This window comes from Brienomyrus brachyistius, chromosome 4 (genome assembly GCF_023856365.1).
Source record: "Brienomyrus brachyistius isolate T26 chromosome 4, BBRACH_0.4, whole genome shotgun sequence".
NCBI lineage: Eukaryota > Metazoa > Chordata > Actinopteri > Osteoglossiformes > Mormyridae > Brienomyrus > Brienomyrus brachyistius.
In genome coordinates this window covers 30,465,577-30,484,628 of record NC_064536.1, presented here as the reverse complement: position 1 = coordinate 30,484,628, position 19,052 = coordinate 30,465,577, and the positions used below count along the sequence as shown (strand labels likewise).

Sequence of the window (19,052 nt, the reverse complement as noted above, 5' to 3'; positions counted from 1 at the left end):
ATTACTAGACATCCTACCCAGAAGCAGTATTATTGACAGACATATTATCACAAATGTCACATCGGGACGGGAAAGCAGGCGAAAGGAGCCGTAAATACAGGAAAACGGGGTTTATTTCGGGGAAAGCAGGCAGACATGTAACGTTAATGACAGACCTGGGGAAACAGACTTGAACACAGACTAAATAAAGGACATGACATCAGAACAAACGGAAGACAGCTGATACGATGGGAAATCACACGTGGGTAATGAGGTGGCGTGGCACACATGAGGACTGGACGCGCAGGTCATGACAACAAACTGTAATAGGAGAATTGATGAAAATCTTTGCATGCTTTGGATGCCCCCTAGAGGTAGTGACTGACAATGGAAGACAGTTTGTGTCTAATCTTTTTGAGTCTTTCCTTAAACCTAGCAGAATCAAACACAATAAGGTGTCTCCCTAATACCCAAAGAGTATTAGTAAGATTGAACGTTTCCATCGTTACCTGAAAAAAGCCTTCAGGGCAGCTAAATGTGAAGGACAGAACTGGAAGGAGGAATTGTCAAAGATTCTAATGGCATATTGCACAACTACTCACTGAGTGTCTGGGGAAACCTTATCTTTATCTTTGGAAGCTCCTGTTGTTCCACTCTGCGTACCTTCCCCGTTTGGCCAGCAGCCGTTGCTGGTCATCCCGTCCCTCGTGTTGTCAGCCTTTGTTTTTTCCCCTGTTCCCTGTCAGCCGGAAATGTAGCATAGAAGCACAAACTACAGGAAAGAGAGACAGACAGACAGTCTGCCTGAAATAAACCCTGTTTTCCTATACTCACGGTTCCCTTCACCTGCTTCCCTTTTGCGATCGCAAGAGACACGTGGATTTTTAATGAAGTTCATAGCAAATTATGCAAACTTGCCAGAGCTACTTAGAAGACTGAGAAGAAAAGGTCAAGAATGGCAATGGACAAGTGAGACTGAAAAGTCATTTGAAGACATGAAAATAGCAATGGTGAGTCAACCATGCCATGCATATTTTAAATTAGATGCACCAACTATTGATAGTCCAATAGGGTTAGGAGCTGTCTTACTACAGAAAAAGGCCAAAAGGGCAAAGCAAACCTGTAGCATATGCGAGCCGCTCACTGACTGCTACAGACAGATTCTATTCTCAAACAGAATGAGAGGCTCTTGGATGATTCCGGGCCGTAGAGCACAGAACACACCTATGGGGCAGTAAGTTTGCTTTGCAGACAGATCATAAACCATTGATCTACATGTTTAATCCAGAGAAGGCAACAATGCTACCACCACAATTTCAGAGAGACATGGAGAGAATATTTTCCATCATAACAAGTGAGGTGCCAGCCTTTTTCTATGTATTGTTGCTTGTTTTCTATGTGTGTGGGTGTGTGTATCTATATATATATATATAAATCATTCGTATCTTTCACTTATTATTGGCAATGATATGTAATAGTTCTCCCCATGTCATCGTGGGGTTTCCTCCGGGTACTCCGGTTTCCCCCAACAGTCCGAAAACATGCTGAGGCTGATTGGACTTGCTAAATTACCCATAGGTGTGCCTGTGTGAGTGAATGGTGTGTGAGTGTGCCCTGCGATGGGCTGCCCCCCCATCCTGGGTTGTTCCCTGCCTCGTGCCCATTGCTTCCGGGATAGGCTCCGGACCCCCCGCGACCCAGTAGGATAAGCGGTTTGGAAAATGGATGGATGGATGGATAGTTCAGGAGTTAGTATTTGGGACTTCATGTACCAGGATTCTTTGCTGCCGGTTTGCCGCCAATTGGTGGCGCCTATGGTTTTTTTGGTCAGCCGATGAGGGGACGAGGGGAGAGAGTCCGAGCGTCTGGGGGAATATTCGGTATGGATATTTTGGGGTAATAATTCTGGACCACTGCTACAAGCTTTGCCAGGAGTGAGTCTTCCTGGAGCTGGGGGCATGGAGGGACACCGAGCGACAGTTCGCTGGAACTTCTGCTGTCGCCTGTTTCACTCCCACCATCACGAATTAGGTAGTGTGAGTACCGCGTTTCGAGTTTTTCCCCCCCTCCGTTTTCTTTCCTCGCTGGATGAAGACATAGAGGAGGGACGGTAACTGCCAGAGCGGATAGAGTTTTCGCCGGGCTTTTAACTACAGAGTCTCCAACCTCACAGACCCTCTGTACCAACGTATGGGCCCCAACGACAGTCTAAGCGCTACCGATATAAATGTAAATGGTAACTAGCTCGCTTGGAGTTTCGGGTTGGTGGGTTAACCTGTACGTTGAAGTTTTTCTAGTAAATGTACTGCGGGTTATTACAAATCTGTGTTTTCCCCCTGTACTTAAATGAAGGTGATTGTAAAATGTAAAATCAGCTATTTAGGTTCTAGGTTAGCAATTGGAGTTGGTCCCCTTAGTTGTTTGTGTTAATACTTCTTCACTGTGTTATATTAAACTAGATTATAAGTTACAGTGACGAGGTGTTGGATTTTCAAAATATAATTGTTTCCTGCAACTTTATTCAGAAAGGGTTTACAATTCAGACGTATTATATTCTGAGAAAATATTTATTGTACCACGCTGGTTTTGGTGATATATTGTTCCCCAGGTGGAGACACCGTGCAATTTTTTTTTAAATCGGAATATTAGGTTTGGCGAACAGAGAATCCAGCCAGTCCAACATCATCAGCTGGGAGCTCAGGATCCTGTCTAGTAAGGCGTTTTGGGTGAATTGGTAGTTTCGGTGTTACATCGGGTGTTCAAGCTAACACGCCCTAGGCCTTGTTGCTTGACTTTGCGGAGCGGAGAAAGCCTGGTGCCACAGGGGGGTTACACTAGACATCCTACCCAGAAGCAGTATTATTGTCAGATATATCATCACAAACTGTAGTAGGAGAATTGATGAAAATCTCATCGCACGCTTTGTATATCCTCTAGAGGTAGTGACTGACAATGGAAGATAGTTTGTGTCTAATCTTTTTGAGTCTTTCCTTAAAAGTAGTAGAATGAAACACATTAAGACTAATTACAAAGCATCACAGCACGACCATGGTGAGATGCATTGTGGGAATTCACAGGAAGTGAGGTAAATGCTGACACCTGCTCAGTGTGAACATGCAGGGGTATCAGTGACACCCCCAGTCCTCTGACCTGTCTGATGGTTCTGCTGGGCCCAGATTCTCATGCTGTTCTACCAGCCCGACTTATGGAGATGGGGAAAAAAACTACACGTAAAACTATTAAGCAGTATAAATACATAGCTTTATTGTAAATATCTACTTAAGTCAACTAGAATTTTTCAATTTTTCAGGATTTTTTACATTTGTATGTAGCAAAAAGATATTAAAGTGCAGTGATTATAAAAGTTTAAAAAGCAATACAGAGATTATCTAAAAAGTTATAAAATTCAAACTCCACACAAATAGAGCAGAACGAGATTCAAACAACACACACAGTGCAGAGGTGAGATTCAATCCCCACACACACACACGGCAGAGGGGGATTCAAACGCCACATAAGCAGAATGGATATGGGATTCAAATGCCACACACTGAGCGGAGGTGGGATTCAAACCCTACACACAGAGCAGAGAGCGGCTCACACAGTGGAGTGGAATTCAAACGTCACACACAGACAATATAGGGGGGTTCTAACCTCACACACGCAGAATGGAGATGGGATTTAAGCCCTGTACACACACAGCGGAGGTGGGATTCAATCCACTGCGGTGCCTAGAAAATATTTAATCTACATTAAGAAAACACATTATTTTTTGCATATTGCAAAATTTTAGGACTGGGGCAATAACTAATTGAGAAAAATGTGCTTTCAAACAGCTGCTTTCTGGGCCACAGACTGCCACACTTCCGGTGCATTACAATGCGGCCGTGTCTATTCTGTTAAGCTGGGAGCTTTAACGGGTTACCGCACGGGTTATGGCTTACTTACGAACTTACTTTCTTATTCACGTGTGTTATCAATAGTCCCAGCCCTATTAAATTTAGCATTATATTCATGTATTATACAAGTAAGATGAGAGTCAAAGTTGAAGAGTAGCCTGAAGTATAATGTCACATTTCAGGTTTATTTCTAAATGTGAGAAGCAGTTTAAAAAACAGACGGTTATTATTCAGCCTGGTTTTGATCACACAGCCGGTTCCCTCCATCTTCTCAGTAACGCTGCTCCCCTAAATGGCCAGAGGCAGCATTTCCAATCAGGGGATGTTCAGATGGTCCCTGATCGGGTCAATTTTGATCTCTTCACAGATTCCAAGGCCATTTGAACAACTATGCAGCCCCCACCATGGCCCCCATAGTCACCAAAATCCCCACGATCACCCCAATCACCACTGTGTTTCCTCCTGAAGACGCCCCTGCAGAAAGCAGAGAGATCAGTTAGTGTCCAGGCACATTTTCACACAGACACTCGATCCTCAGTCAGTGTAAAATGTCACTGAAGCAGCCAGTAGAGCCGCATCACCGAGCCGACAGCCCGACCCAGAGCAGCTTTCTGTCTGACCCCTTTCTGCAACTGTTACGGATCCTCCTCAGGGGCACAACAGCAGATCCACACCCTTAAGCACCATGTCCACTAGACCCTGAACAGCCAGTCTGAAAAAGTTAGTCACTCAAAAAATGCTAGATGCTAATAGTGCAGGAAGGCCAGGCTGTGAGGAGTGTGTATCTGCTGTGAGCTGCATCGGCACCGCGCTCCCATTCTGCAGAATGACATAGGAATCACACTGGGGCAGAAGTATGTTTATCACACAGGGTATAAACTCACCTGGAGGATCTTCTCTCTCTCTGTATGGCCTGCAAACAGGATCTGATCCAGGAGGGAAAAGAGAAACTAATCAGCAGATCCTGTGAGAATTCTGACTGTTTATTCCTGTTTGTACCAAACCCTGTCATACAGCCATCATCTCTGATCACTAGCAATGAGTTTGTATGCTGCACTCACACGTACATTAGGGAGCCTGCAACATCCCATCATATTCATATCGCTTAATCAGCATGTGTGCTACGCTCTTAGTCACAGTGCCACTGAGTGCGTCGTCATGGACACAGATAAAACACAGACGGAAACCTAAGCTGGGGAGTCAGCCTTTCCATTAAATAAACCTACACTGACCTCTAGGGGGCGTCTCTGCCTCCACTCTCTTCCCGTCTCCTGAAGGACAGAAGCAGCAGAGTCAGTGTGAGCCTGTAACTCAGAGCTGCAGCAGTGAGTGTGAGATGCAGGTTAGCAGCAGAGAGCTGGGGGTCGGGGGATAAAGGCGGCCTGCAGAGAGATCCTTACTGCTCTCAGCTTCTGGGTCACGGTTCTGTTCATGCGGGTCGGGGGGCAGACTGAGCTGTAGGAGGCTCTGACCCACAGAGACAGATATCAGGGGGTTTAAGGGGGAAGGGGAACCGGTAGAAGGGTCACTTACCTTTAACAATAAGGCGAATGGTTTGTCTGTTTTCATGGCTGATTCGACACATAAACACCCCATCATCCTCTTTTCTGACAGGATTAATGACCAAAGAGAAGTTGTTCTGTTTGACGGATCCAAGTCGAGTTCGGCTCACATAATGACCAGTTTCACACCAGCTGCCATTAAACCAGCAGGCAGGTTTGCCTCCAAACAGCCACAGAACATCAACCTCCTTTGTGTCTGTATCTGCTGGTCCATTACAGGGCAGCATGACAGTGTCTCTAATATGAGCTGTGATACCTGATTAACAGACAGAACAAAGTCATGAAAAATCATGATTATATTAATTGCTTTACACATTTCTAGCTCTAAACTCTGATTGGTCCATTCACTGAACCACATGACTTTGCAATAATCATGTACCACATCTTAACTTCAGCTTAAATAACACCATACAGCAGGTAGAGTAAACAAGCAGCAGGCTAAGTTACAGTCTATACAGCACAAAGGAGACAGTGAGACACCCCACCCAACCACTGACATACACAGCTAAATACACACAGGGTCAGTGTGGAGTGTTTACTCACCCTGTGAATCTCCGCCTGGGAGACAGTGACCAAAGGAGAGGAGCAGCAGAAGCCAGAACATCAGCCTGCAGTTAGAGATTAAACAGGAACGACATGGCCGTTACTTTTGGTTCCCGTTTATTGTGTTTTGTGCAATAAAGAAACAGAACTTCAGCTTTTTTTTATCACCAGAATCTTCTCACATGGTGCATCCTATTCCTGTTCTATCATGTCTGTCTGTCTCTCTCTCCTGTAGTTCGTGTTTCTATGCTATATTTCCGGCCGACGGAACAGGGGAAAACACAAAGGCTGACAACACGAGGGACGGGATGACCAGCAACGGCTGCTGGCCAAACGGGGAAGGTACACAGAGTGGAACAACAGGAGCTTCCAAAGATAAGGTAAGCTGGGGTTTCCCCTGACAATCAGTGAGTAGTTGTGCAATATGCCATTAGAATTTTTGACAATTCCTCCTTCCAGTTCTGTCCTTCACATTTAGCTGCCCTGAAGGCTTTTTTCAGGTAACGATGGAAACGTTCAATCTTACTAATACTCTTTGGGTATTAGGGAGACACGTTATTGTGTTTGATTCTGCTAGTTTTAAGGAAAGACACAAAAAGATTAGACACAAACTGTCTTCCATTGTCAGTCACTACCTCTAGGGGGCATCCAAATGCAAAGATTTTCATCAATTCTCCTATTACAGTTTGTTGTCATGACCTGCGCGTCCAGTCCTCGTGTGTGCCACGCCCACCTCATTACCCACGTGTGATTTCCCATCGTATCAGCTGTCTTCTGTTTGTTCCGATGTCATGTCCTGTATTTAGTCTGTGTTCAAGTCTGTTTCCCCAGGTCTGTCATTAACGTTACATGTCTGCCTGCTTTCCCCGAAATAAACCCCGTTTTCCTGTATTTACGGCTCCTTTCGCCTGCTTTCCCATCCCGATGTGACATTTGTGATAATATGTCTGTCAATAATACTGCTTCTGGGTAGGATGTCTAGTAATCAATAACTGTCAATATGTGCTGCATCTCATATGGGTTGCATCTTTTCTATCATCTCTGTTTTGAAATGATGAGAGAGGGATATAGGGCTTTCGAAGGAATAAACAGGCACGCTTAGGTCCCAACAGAAACACTGTATTAAAAGCATTTATAATAACCTTGCATTAAATAGCAATACCAAGATATTGCATCGAAAGCAACACAAAATAACCTCATATTAAAAATAATTTGATATAAAATTAATAGTATTACATATCATAGCCAAAAATAATAAGTGAAAGATACTAATAATTTATATATATTTAGATACACACACACACACACACACACACACACACACACACACACACACACACACATAGAAAACAAGCAACAATACATAGAAAATGCAAGGCTGGCACCTCACTTGTTATGATGGAAAGTATTCTCTCCATGTACGTGTCAACATATTCATTGTCGTCTGTTACTGACAAAGGCAGTCTTGATGGAGAATCTGCAACATTACACTTCCCTACTATGTGTTCAGTTGTGTATTCAAAAGGATGCAGCCTCATCCCACGTCTCTGAATTCGTGGTGTTAGCATTGTTACCTTCTCTGGATTAAACATGTAGATCAATGGTTTATGATCTGTCTGCAAAGCAAACTTACTGCCCCATAGGTATGTTCTGTGCTCTACGGCCCAGAATCATCCAAGAGCCTCTCGTTCTGTTTGAGAATAGAATCTGTCTGTAGCAGTCAGTGAGCGGCTCGCATATGCTACAGCTTTGCTTTGCCTATTTGGCTGTTTCTGTAGTAAGACAGCTCCTAACCCTATTGGACTATCAATATTTGGTGCATCTAACTTAAAATATGCAAGGCATGGTTGACTCACTATTACTATTTTCATGTTTTCAAATGACTTTTCAGTCTCACGTGTCCATTGCCATTCTTGACCTTTTCTTGTCAGTCTTCTAAGTGGCTCCGGTAAGTTTGCATAATTTGCTATGAACTTCATTAAAAATCCACGTCTGTTGCGATCGCATCAGGGAAGCAGGCGAAGGGAGCCGTGAGTATGGGAAAACGGGGTTTATTTCGGGCAGACAGGGAAACCACAGATCTGGGGGAAAGGACTCAGACACAGACTGATGAAAAACAGCTGGGTACGCTGGGGGAGCACACGTGGATGATCAGGGGGCGTGGCACCCATGAGGATCGGACGCGCAGGTCATGACAGAGTCTAGAAATGAGCGCAGTTGTGCTTTGCTTATGGCCTCCACTTTCCTTGGAACCAGTTTTATTCCTTCTCCTGAGATCACATGTCCTAGTATTTCAATTTGTTTCAATCCAGGCACACATTTATCCTTGTTAAGTGTCGGTCTTCTGTCTTGAAATCTCTGAATTACTTTCCTTAGTCTCTCTTCCAGCTGATCCTCATCATCTGCATACAGAACCATGTCATCCATTTAGCATACAATTCCTGGCATTCCTCTAATCAGAGAGTCCATAGCCTTCTGATAGGCTTTAGGTACTGAATAGCTTGCTCTTCTATAGCTTGGAGACAATATTGTGATTCTCATTTTACCCTCATTTAATGTTTTCTCTGATATGTTTCTCCTAAAATTTACTAGGAGAAATAAAGTAGACATCAGTGAGCCAGAGGACATGAATTATATCTGAGACAAACAGGAAATATTGCCGAACTGGACTCGGTCTCATTAATGAGCAATACTGAAGCCAAAAGATTGATTCACATAAAGCCAGGGGAGATCCTTGAACTCTGGTCTCCGGAAACATGAGACACCAGTACCAACCCTGGCACCACCTTGCAGAGCTGGCTTTGAATCTGACACAGCATGACACATGCGGCACTTCAGCAACTATGGCCAAATAGGGTCCTGGAGGCGTTTAGTTCCTGTAGGGATGGCAGACTGCAGCCAATCACGTTCTCTGCAGAGCGGATGATGTGCTTCAGTCTGTCCTTGTCCTTATTAGTGGCAGCAGCGTACTGTACCAGACGGTGATGGAGCAGGTGAGGATGGACTGAATGACATCTGTAAAAGTGCACCATGAGACTGAACTTCAGGCTGTTGTGAAGACTAGAAGATGAACACTGACGCGGATCTGCTTCAGGTATTCCCGTTTATTAAGTCTTAATAAAACGATGTCTGTGGATCTCAAATTCCACACTGGAGTTCCAGGACTTGTGGGAGCAGGTTTCCACAACTGAAGACAGCAAAGGTAACCAGGGGGCTGAGCCCAAATTTGTAGTCGGGGTTCCAGGCGGGGGTCGGGCGATTGGCGTCGGTAACAGGACCAGCAGATACAGACACAAAGGAGGTTGATGTTCTGTGGCTGTTTGGAGGCAAACCTGCCTGCTGGTTTAATGGCAACTGGTGTGAAACTGGTCATTATGTGAACCGAACTCGACTTGGATCCATCTAACAGAACAACGTCTCTTTGGTCATTACTGGTGTCAGAAAAGAGGATAAAGGGGAGTATATGTGTGAAATCAATTGAAGAGGTATATAAACCATCCGCCTTCACGTTAAAGGTAACTGACCCTTCTGCCGGTTCCCCTTCCCCCTTAAACCCCCCGATATCTGTCTCTGTGGGTCAGAGCCTCCTACGGCTCAGTCTGCCCCCCGACCCGCATGAACAGAACCGTGACCCAGAAGCTGAGAGCAGTAAGGATCTCTCTGCAGGCCGCCTTTATCCCCCGGCCCCCAGCTCTCTGCAGGCCGCCTTTATCCCCCGGCCCCCAGCTCTCTGCAGGCCGCCTTTATCCCCCGGCCCCCAGCTCTCTGCAGGCCGCCTTTATCCCCCGGCCCCCAGCTCTCTGCAGACCGCCTTTATCCCCCGGCCCCCAGCTCTCTGCAGGCCGCCTTTATCCCCCGGCCCCCAGCTCTCTGCAGACCGCCTTTATCCCCCGGCCCCCAGCTCTCTGCAGGCCGCCTTTATCCCCCGGCCCCCAGCTCTCTGCAGACCGCCTTTATCCCCCGGCCCCCAGCTCTCTGCAGGCCGCCTTTATCCCCCGGCCCCCAGCTTTCTGCAGACCGCCTTTATCCCCCGGCCCCCAGCTCTCTGCAGACCGCTTTTATCCCCCGGCCCCCAGCTCTCTGCAGACCGCCTTTATCCCCCGGCCCCCAGCTCTCTGCAGACCGCCTTTATCCCACGGCCCCCAGCTCTCTGCAGGCCGCCTTTATCCCACGGCCCCCAGCTCTCTGCAGGCCGCCTTTATCCCCCGGCCCCCAGCTCTCTGCAAACCGCCTTTATCCCCCGGCCCCCAGCTCTCTGCAGACCGCCTTTATCCCCCGGCCCCCAGCTCTCTGCAGGCCGCCTTTATCCCCCGGCCCCCAGCTCTCTGCAGGCCGCCTTTATCCCACGGCCCCCAGCTCTCTGCAGGCCGCCTTTATCCCACGGCCCCCAGCTCTCTGCAGGCCGCCTTTATCCCCCGGCCCCCAGCTCTCTGCAGGCCGCCTTTATCCCCCGGCCCCCAGCTCTCTGCAGGCCGCCTTTATCCCCCGGCCCCCAGCTCTCTGCAGACCGCCTTTATCCCCCGGCCCCCAGCTCTCTGCAGACCGCCTTTATCCCCCGGCCCCCAGCTCTCTGCAAACCGCCTTTATCCCCCGGCCCCCAGCTCTCTGCAGACCGCCTTTATCCCCCGGCCCCCAGCTCTCTGCAGACCGCCTTTATCCCCCGGCCCCCAGCTCTCTGCAGGCCGCCTTTATCCCCCGGCCCCCAGCTCTCTGCAAACCGCCTTTATCCCCCGGCCCCCAGCTCTCTGCAAACCGCCTTTATCCCCCGGCCCCCAGCTCTCTGCAGACCGCCTTTATCCCACGGCCCCCAGCTCTCTGCAGGCCGCCTTTATCCCACGGCCCCCAGCTCTCTGCAGACCGCCTTTATCCCACGGCCCCCAGCTCTCTGCAGACCGCCTTTATCCCACGGCCCCCAGCTCTCTGCAGACCGCCTTTATCCCCCGGCCCCCAGCTCTCTGCAGGCCGCCTTTATCCCCCGGCCCCCAGCTCTCTGCAGACCGCCTTTATCCCACGGCCCCCAGCTCTCTGCAGACCGCCTTTATCCCCCGGCCCCCAGCTCTCTGCAAACCGCCTTTATCCCCCGGCCCCCAGCTCTCTGCAGGCCGCCTTTATCCCCCGGCCCCCAGCTCTCTGCAGACCCCCTTTATCCCCCGGCCCCCAGCTCTCTGCTGCTAACCTGCATCTCACACTCACTGCTGCAGCTCTGAGTTACAGGCTCACACTGACTCTGCTGCTTCTGTCCTTCTGTCTTCAGGAGACGGGAAGCAAGTGGAGGCAGAGACGCCCCCTAGAGGTCAGTGTAGGTTTATTTAATGGAAAGGCTGACTCCCCAGCCTAGGTTTCCGTCTGTGTTTTATCTGTGTCCATGACGACGCACTCAGTGGCACTGTGACTGACAGCTTAGCACACATGCTGATTAAGTGATATGAATATGATGGGATGTTACAGGCTCCCTAATGTATGTGTGAGTGCAGCATACAAACACACTGCTAGTGATCAGAGATGATGGCTGTCAGAATTAAACAGTCAGAATTCTCACAGGATCTGCTGGTTAGTTTCTCTTTTCCCTCTTGGATCAGATCCTGTTTGCAGGCCACACACAGAGAGAGAGAAGATCCTCCAGGTGAGTTTATACTCTGTGTGATAAACATACTTCTGCCCCAGTGTGATTCCTATGTCATTCTGCAGAATGGGAGCACGGTGCCGATGCAGCTCACAGCAGATACACACTCCTCACAGCCTGGCCTTCCTGCACTATTAGCATTTTATGAGTGATACTGTGTCAGGGCCCAGTGGGCAGGGTGCTTAAGGGTGTGGATCTGAGCCGCATGGGGCCTGCTGTTGTACTCCTGAGGAAGGTCCCTAACAATGTGATAAAATGTGATATTATACTTCAATCTACTTTGCACTCCTGCATACTCTAAGACTACAAGGGAAGCTCCGTTTCCTCCACTATATCAGAAAATATATGCTCACTGTCGTATTTATATTGTGTGGAAGAAAATCCATGATTATGCAATATGGGAGTTTAAACACTGGGCTTTTGTGGGTGACAGCAGAGTTTTCATGGGGAAGTGGAAACAGGTAGCTGATGGCAATCAGCGGCACCTGTGCCTGTGGGAGCCACTGCCCCTCCACCAGAGGAGGAGGAGGAGGAGGAGGGGGAGAGTGCAGCTGGAGGAGAACAGGCCCCAAGGCCAAGACAAAGCCAGAGACTGCCAGAGAGGAGGAGACCAAGCTCGGTCCCGCCACCAGCACATCTGTACTCCTTGGTGGAAATGCCTGACCCAAGAGGTCCCAGTGCAGACGGAGCAGCAAGGATGGTGTATGTCCAATGCAACTGGGACCTGGCTGAGCTGAACGAGGTGGTCAACTCTCTCCCAGACCCACACGAAGTAGACAGAAACCGGTGTGGCACCTGGACAATGTCTACCAGCCCAGTGGTATCGAGTGGGTCCAAGTTTTACGTCACATGCTGAAGGGTGAATGGAGAGCAGTTCAAGGAAATTTCGAAAGTGGCAGCGGGAACAATGCCGGGTTCCTCACCTGGTGGACCGAGCTGGGTACTGAGTAAAGGAGAAATACAATGGAACCCAGATTGGGGAAAGATCCAAAAGGAGAAGCAATGAGAAGGGGGGACTGTCACTCAGTGGGAACAGTGTCTGGACCAAGCCATGTTGGATTACTCAGGCATCGATGATGAGGGAAAATGAAAAGCAGCCATGAAAACCCTCTTCATGGCTGACTGAGACCAAAGATCCAACAAATGGTGAAAACCACCTGCATCGAGTGGAAACAGTCAAACATGGGCAAGATCTGCCGTCATGCCATCCATGCAGGGAACAGCGCATAACAATGGTTCTCAGATTCGGTCCTCGGGACCCACTGCCCTGCTTGTTTTCCAGCTATCCCTGCCCTACACACTGCTGATTACCTGGATCAGGTGTGTTCAGTCAATTAGAAGCTGAAAGACAGCTGGGACTTGTGTGTGGGGCAGGGATAGCAGGAAAACAAGCAGACTCTGCAAGAGACAATCCCACTGCCTGTTGCCCCGCAAAACGGTAGAGAAGTGACACACGCATTCCTTCTCCATGATGTCTGTCCTGTGACCCTGTTGGGAAGAGACCTAACGTGTAAGCTGGGATGCAACATAACGCGGAACAAAGAAGGTATGGGGATCACCTCACCCGCATTAGGTCTCTTTCCCCTCCTACATGATCCGCCAGCCACGAGGGCTCCGACTTACATCACCTGGACGCTGCGGGACAATATCATTGGCCGAGACCTGGTTCCAGCGGGACAGCAACCTGCACCACGATTCCATTGTACAACTATTTATGTGGACAGTCCTACATAACATGATCTGGAGAACATGCAAGACTTTGTGAGAAATGCAAGACTTTCTGTCCGCCTGGGTCACATGTGTGCGGAGTTTGCATGTTCTCCCCATGTCGTCGTGGGGTTTCCTCCGGGTACTCCGGTTTCCCCCCACAGTCCGAAAACATGCTGAGGCTAATTGGAGTTTCTAAATTGCCTGTAGGTGTGCATGTGTGAATGAATGGTGTGTGCCCAATATTGGTCATGCCACAAGACTATACTGCATCACCAAGCATGTATGTTCAGGAGCTATAGACAAATCTGAAACGTTTCTCTCCCTCAGGGGGAAGTACACTGGTGCAGTATATGGATGATTTGTTGCTGTGTGCAGAAACGAGAGAGAGTTGTGAGAGAGATACGCGAGCGTTCTTGTTCTTTGCAGAGAATGGACTTAAGGCCTCTAAAAGCAGCTGGTAAGATCTGAAGTGCACTACTTGGGACACGTCCTGAACTCCCAGGGTAGAAAACTGGGAGCCTGGAAGTTATCACCCAGGTACCAAGACTAAAAGGCAAATGAAGTGGATGGGCATGATTGGGTACTGCCATCCATGGATGAACAGGAGAGAGGATCAAGGGGACCAAACAACAGGGGGACACATGGGACAAGGAACTGACAGGACAGGATAGGGGGTGGCAAGGTGCGTGGTAAGGAAGAATGCATGGTAAGGGACTGGGACCCCACGATGTGTTTGAAAGGACAGATGAAAGCGAGCGGGCATTCACTGATCCAAAGCAGGCACTTTGTGAGACCCTGGCACTGGGGTCCCATATTACAAACATCCATTCCAATTGTGTGCGGATGAGAGAGGAGGATTCATGACTGCTGTCCTGGGGCAGGAGCATGGGGGCCGATTTAGACTGATAGCTTACTATTCCAGAAAATTACATGCTGTTGCGTGCTCCCTCCCTGCGTGTCTTCAAGCGGTGACTACCACCGCTGAGGCAGTTTTAATGTCATCAGATCTAGTGCAAATGCATTCTTTCCGTGTTCGAAATTCTCATGCAGTGCATGCCATTCTGACTCAGGCGAAAACTTCCCATTTGACTGCTGCTAGACTGACAATATCAGAATGTTCTGCTGACTTTAGCAAATGTGACGATAGAAAGGTGTGGTACAGTAAACCCTGCTACACTGCTCCCCACTGAGATGGAAAGATGCGATCATTGAAGTGACTCAGGCATTGGCAAAGCCTAGGGAGGATTTAGACGAGGAGTCCTTAACAGAGGGAGACTCAGTTTTTGTGGATGGGTGCTCACTCCGGCTGGAGAATGGGAAGCCCTCCATATCACGACTGATTGTCAGACCAAAATGGGGAATTGATAGAAGGGGGGGAGTTTCCAAGGACGTGGTCCTCGCAGGCTGCTGAACTGTTTGCTCTGACCCAGGTGTACAGGAGAATGAGGAACCAGAATAATTATTTTTACAGACTCGAGGTATGCATTTGGAGTGTGTCATGACCACAGGGCACTGTGGAAACAGAGAGGATTCCTCATGAGTTCAGGCAAACCTATTCAACATCATTCTCTCGTGGCAGGATCTCTTCCAATCTATTCAACTACCAAAACAATTGGCCATAGTAAAATGCAAAGCACACACCAAACAAACAGATAAAGTGAGTGTGGGAAATGACTGGGCCAACTGGCGGGCATAGAAAGCCGCCACAGACCCAGAGGCCCCAGTTAAGATGATGCTGAGCACTGTTACTGACCCCACTGACCTCTCTCTCCTACAGACAAGGGCAATGCCAGAGGAGAGAGCGGGTTGCAAACGGAAAGCTGGTGTGCAAGGAAGTGATGGGGTTCCACGGTTATTGGATAAATGCACCAAAATCGTCACTTACAGGGAAGCTCAGCGTCTCTGGGAGTGAATGGAGTAGTCGGCTGGCCAGGATGCTGGGCTGCTGCATGATGATTGGAGGAGCTGTCTAAAGGGCGGAACCACTTTTGATTGACAGCATGTTTTAAGTATATACCGCCGCTACAGAGATTCAAGTTCAGTCCCATGCGGATTTGCAGGTGAAGGCGTAAGACAAACGGCTGCACTCTGTGTTGTTTGCTGGTGATATAAGCCATTTTTGTTTATACAAATCATTCTTTAAATAAAAAAAAATATTATTGCACTTTTGACTTGGCTCCTTGTTTCAGCATTATTAGTTCATTCATATAAAGTAGCTCGTTGAAGGGGAAACTAGCCAGCTAGTAAGCTGTGCATAATGGCAGACGGTGCTAATACTGCTGGCCTGCTTTTGGCAAAGCCATTTAATAGTCTTCCTTACGAGGAGAGACTCAGAATTAAACAGCAGGACAGACCAACGGCCAAGATTGATTTGATGAAATGAGACAAGTGTTTCCAGATGAGGCATTTGAAAGTGTCCCAAAAGGTTATGGCCATTTCTTTGACTCAGAGAGACTGACATTTAAACTTCAAGTACTATATTCAGACCGTGACTTACAGGGGAGCAGGACTAAGCTGTGTGATTTCTTGATGTTTTTTAAAGGCATGGAGTTGGATAGTGCAATGCCTCAGCTGTACAAGCTGTTGTCGTTAGTGGCAACAATTGGCGCTACATCAGCAGGTGTAGAGAGGAGCTTCTCCTGTTTAAAACGGGTCAAGTCATACACCCGCAAAAGTATGGGCCAAGATCGTTTGAGCAAGCTTGCTCTCTTGGTCATTGAGAGGAAGTCCCTCGAAAAGACGGCCAATTGGTACGACAGGATCACAGACCACGTTCTGCAAAAGGAACGGAGGGCAGGATCCATGTACAAATAACATAATGAATTTTATGATGTAGGCCTAATATGAGCTTCCCCTGTTTGAAAAAATAGCAGCCACCAATGATTCTGACTTATGGGTTCTGGTAGGTACCGATTAGCATGGCTTCCTAGTTAGTTAGCGATTAGCATGGTTTCTTAGGCTTTCAGTATAAGACATTCACTGTCCAATCAGATAGTGCTTCTTGTGAATACTAAAGAGTTTTCCCAAACAACCCTGTAAAACGTAAATCCGTGAACCGGACCCCAAAGGAATGGATTGGGTTGGCTAGTGACAAACACTTAAACACTGCAGCAAAGGAATCACTTTGTTTTATAACAGAGGTGCAGTGTTTGCTGGAAATTTGGGCTGACAAGAGTTTCCAGGGACAACTGCATGCAAAACACAAAAATTCTGAGATATTTGGTAAAGTATGGTCTTTTTATACGTGCAGCATGGTTAAATGAAAATTGCCGTGTGGCATAAAGTATGAGGCCCATGTGTCATCACACCCAACGTCACTCCAAATAAAGCACAAAATAAGCAAATTAATCATGAACTCCACTATGCTGTACAATAACATTTTTTTCCTATGTTTTTTTCAACTCAAAAAGTCACAGGGTAATGACCAACGCAGGCTTATTATAGTAAATGAAACTAAGAACCCTCCTGGAGCCGAGACCTTATCATGGTGGAGGGGTTTGCATGTTCCAGTGATCCCAGGAGCTAAGCTGCCTGGGGCTTTATGCCCCTGGTAGGGTCACCCAAGGCAAACAGGTCCTGGGTGAGGAACCAGGCGAAGTGCGGCTCAAAAGACCCCATATGGCGAGTAAAAACATGGATCTACGTTTTCCCTCACCAGACATGAGTCACCGCCCCCCCGGAACTAGGCCTGGGGGTGGGGCTCCATGGCGAAAGCCTGGTGGCCAGGCGAAGAAGGCATGTGGGTCCCTCCTCCAATGGGCTCACCACCTATAGGAGGGACCAAAGGGGTCAGGTGCAGTGCGAGTAGGGCAGTGGCCGAAGGCAGGGATGAAGTGGCCGGGGAGAGGGAAGTCTGGGTTTCCCTGCTGAGACTGCTGCCCCCGCGACCCAACCTCGGATTCAGCGGAAGATAATGGATGGATGGAAAACTAAGACTAAAACAAGGACTGGAAAAAATAACTTTAAAATAACTGAAATTAAAACAAAAATGACGGTTGCATAAAAATTAAAACTATATTAAAACTGCAAGGAACAATGCAACACAAACTAATGCGAAATAGAAATACAGGTAAAATCAGTTTTGATTTTGTTTCTTCCTTCGATTTGCATTGTGGTTGTAGTTTTCAATTTACATCACACCACACCACCCACAGAAAGCCTTGACCGTCGTCCGCCATGTTGGTGAATTTCTTGTTTCATCATGGTAGTCGTGTGTACTGTCCCTGCCTTTTTCCAGGTTCATCTTGGTCGGTTGTGCTATTCTCAGATGCAATAACATCCATCCATCCTCCAAACCGCTTATCCTATTGGGTCGCGGGGGGTCCGGAGCCCATCCCGGAAGCAATGGGCATGAGGCAGGGAACAACCCAGGACGGGGGGCCAGCCCACCACAGGGCACACTCACACACCATTCACTCACACATACACACCTATGGGCAATTTAGCGACTCCAATTAGCCTCAGGATGTTTTTGGACTGTGGGGGGAAACCGGAGTACCCGGAAGAAACCCCACGACGACATGGGGAGAACATGCAAACTCCACACACATGTGATCCAGGCGGAGACTTGAACCCGGGTCCCAGAGGTGTGAGGCAACAGTGCTAACCACTGCACCACCATGCCGCCCCTAGATGCAATAACAGTGCTTGAGAAAAAGGTAAAGGATTGTTTAGGATTCAGAATTGTAAAAACTGCGACCCAGAGAGGAAAAATGAAGTTTTATCTAGTGAGCACCGCTGAACATTTTCTCCATTCTCTGTCTCACTGACACAAATGTATGTGATCAATGATCAGTGGTTTATATAAATGAATATTGATTCCTCTAGGCTGATTTTTTGTTAAAATATGAGAAACCAGTCACTAAGCTTTATTCAACGGTTTGGCATTGGATTCATGTTTATTGCTTCTACCTATTTTTTCTTTTCCCTAAACCTATTGTCAAGGTTAAATGTCTGATGTCACTCTTTTCAACAAGTGTATTATGTGACTCAGGCTAAGGCACTCCTTGGGTGTCTTGCCTGTTGTCTCAGTGTATGTTCCAACCACGGTGAGTGATGTCTTGTTGAGGGAGACATTTTACTCACAACCTCGTTCAGTGGTTCAAGGGTGCCCACCAGTTGACACTCCTCTGCTCATGGGTGACTTCAGCGCGACCACTGCCACTGACAGGGCTGATTATAAGTATTGTGTATCTGATTCTAGAATACAGCCAAAGCATTAGTTTCTCCTGAGGAATGATTCAATTAAAAGCAACTGTCTAATGTATACCTGCATACCATTAGTATGCGATAGATAAACCAATAAAATTGTGAAAAGAAATTATTTGTTTATTTTTTAGTTATGCCAAAATAGTATGGAGAGATTTGTACCTCTATAGGGACTATTTATCCTTCCATTATAGTCAGGATCCAAACAAACTCTTTAACCTTCTGTGGCCTAATCACAAATGATATGACTGAACACAGAATTTTATTGTGGGTCTTTATCCCCCAACTGCCCTAGTTAAAGAACAGCATTAATTGGCAGAATTTTTTAGGCTTTGAAATAGTGGCCATGCATAAATAATTACGCAAAAAGGAAAACTTAATTTCAGACCTCCAACTGACAATTCAATCTAATTGACAGGGCACATTGGAGATCTACAGACAACAGTAGTGGCCAGTACCTAATAAAGAAAATAAAATACAAATTAAAATTAACACTTCATAACAAGGACCCAAACCATACACCCAAAC

At 47.5% G+C, this 19,052-nt stretch overlaps 1 protein-coding gene and 2 long non-coding RNA genes across 6 annotated transcripts in view; 2 read left to right on the top strand and 1 right to left on the bottom strand.

Annotated features, from left to right (window-relative positions):
- The window catches only part of LOC125740827 (uncharacterized), an 82,450-nt gene that overhangs the window by 23,831 nt on the left and 39,567 nt on the right, over positions 1–19,052 (bottom strand). Inside the window, exon 5 of one of the 3 annotated variants that reach the window (XM_049012530.1) lies at positions 4,763–4,804. The exons of the other annotated variants lie outside the window; for them this stretch is intronic. Coding sequence (XP_048868487.1) covers positions 4,763–4,804 — 42 coding nt within the window. The remainder of the gene's footprint in view (positions 1–4,762; positions 4,805–19,052) is intronic. 3 annotated transcript variants of the gene reach the window in all.
- Positions 1,782–15,480, top strand: LOC125740843 (uncharacterized). 2 transcript variants are annotated; one of them, XR_007397784.1, is made up of 3 exons: positions 1,782–2,010; positions 11,238–11,606; positions 12,040–15,480. It is a non-coding gene; the product is annotated as an uncharacterized LOC125740843 (long non-coding RNA). The 2 variants fall into 2 exon arrangements; XR_007397783.1 differs by lacking the exon at positions 1,782–2,010 and having other exon boundaries at positions 11,008–11,606.
- Positions 2,026–5,105, top strand: LOC125740848 (uncharacterized). The gene is made up of 3 exons (XR_007397789.1): positions 2,026–2,215; positions 2,629–2,691; positions 4,246–5,105. It is a non-coding gene; the product is annotated as an uncharacterized LOC125740848 (long non-coding RNA).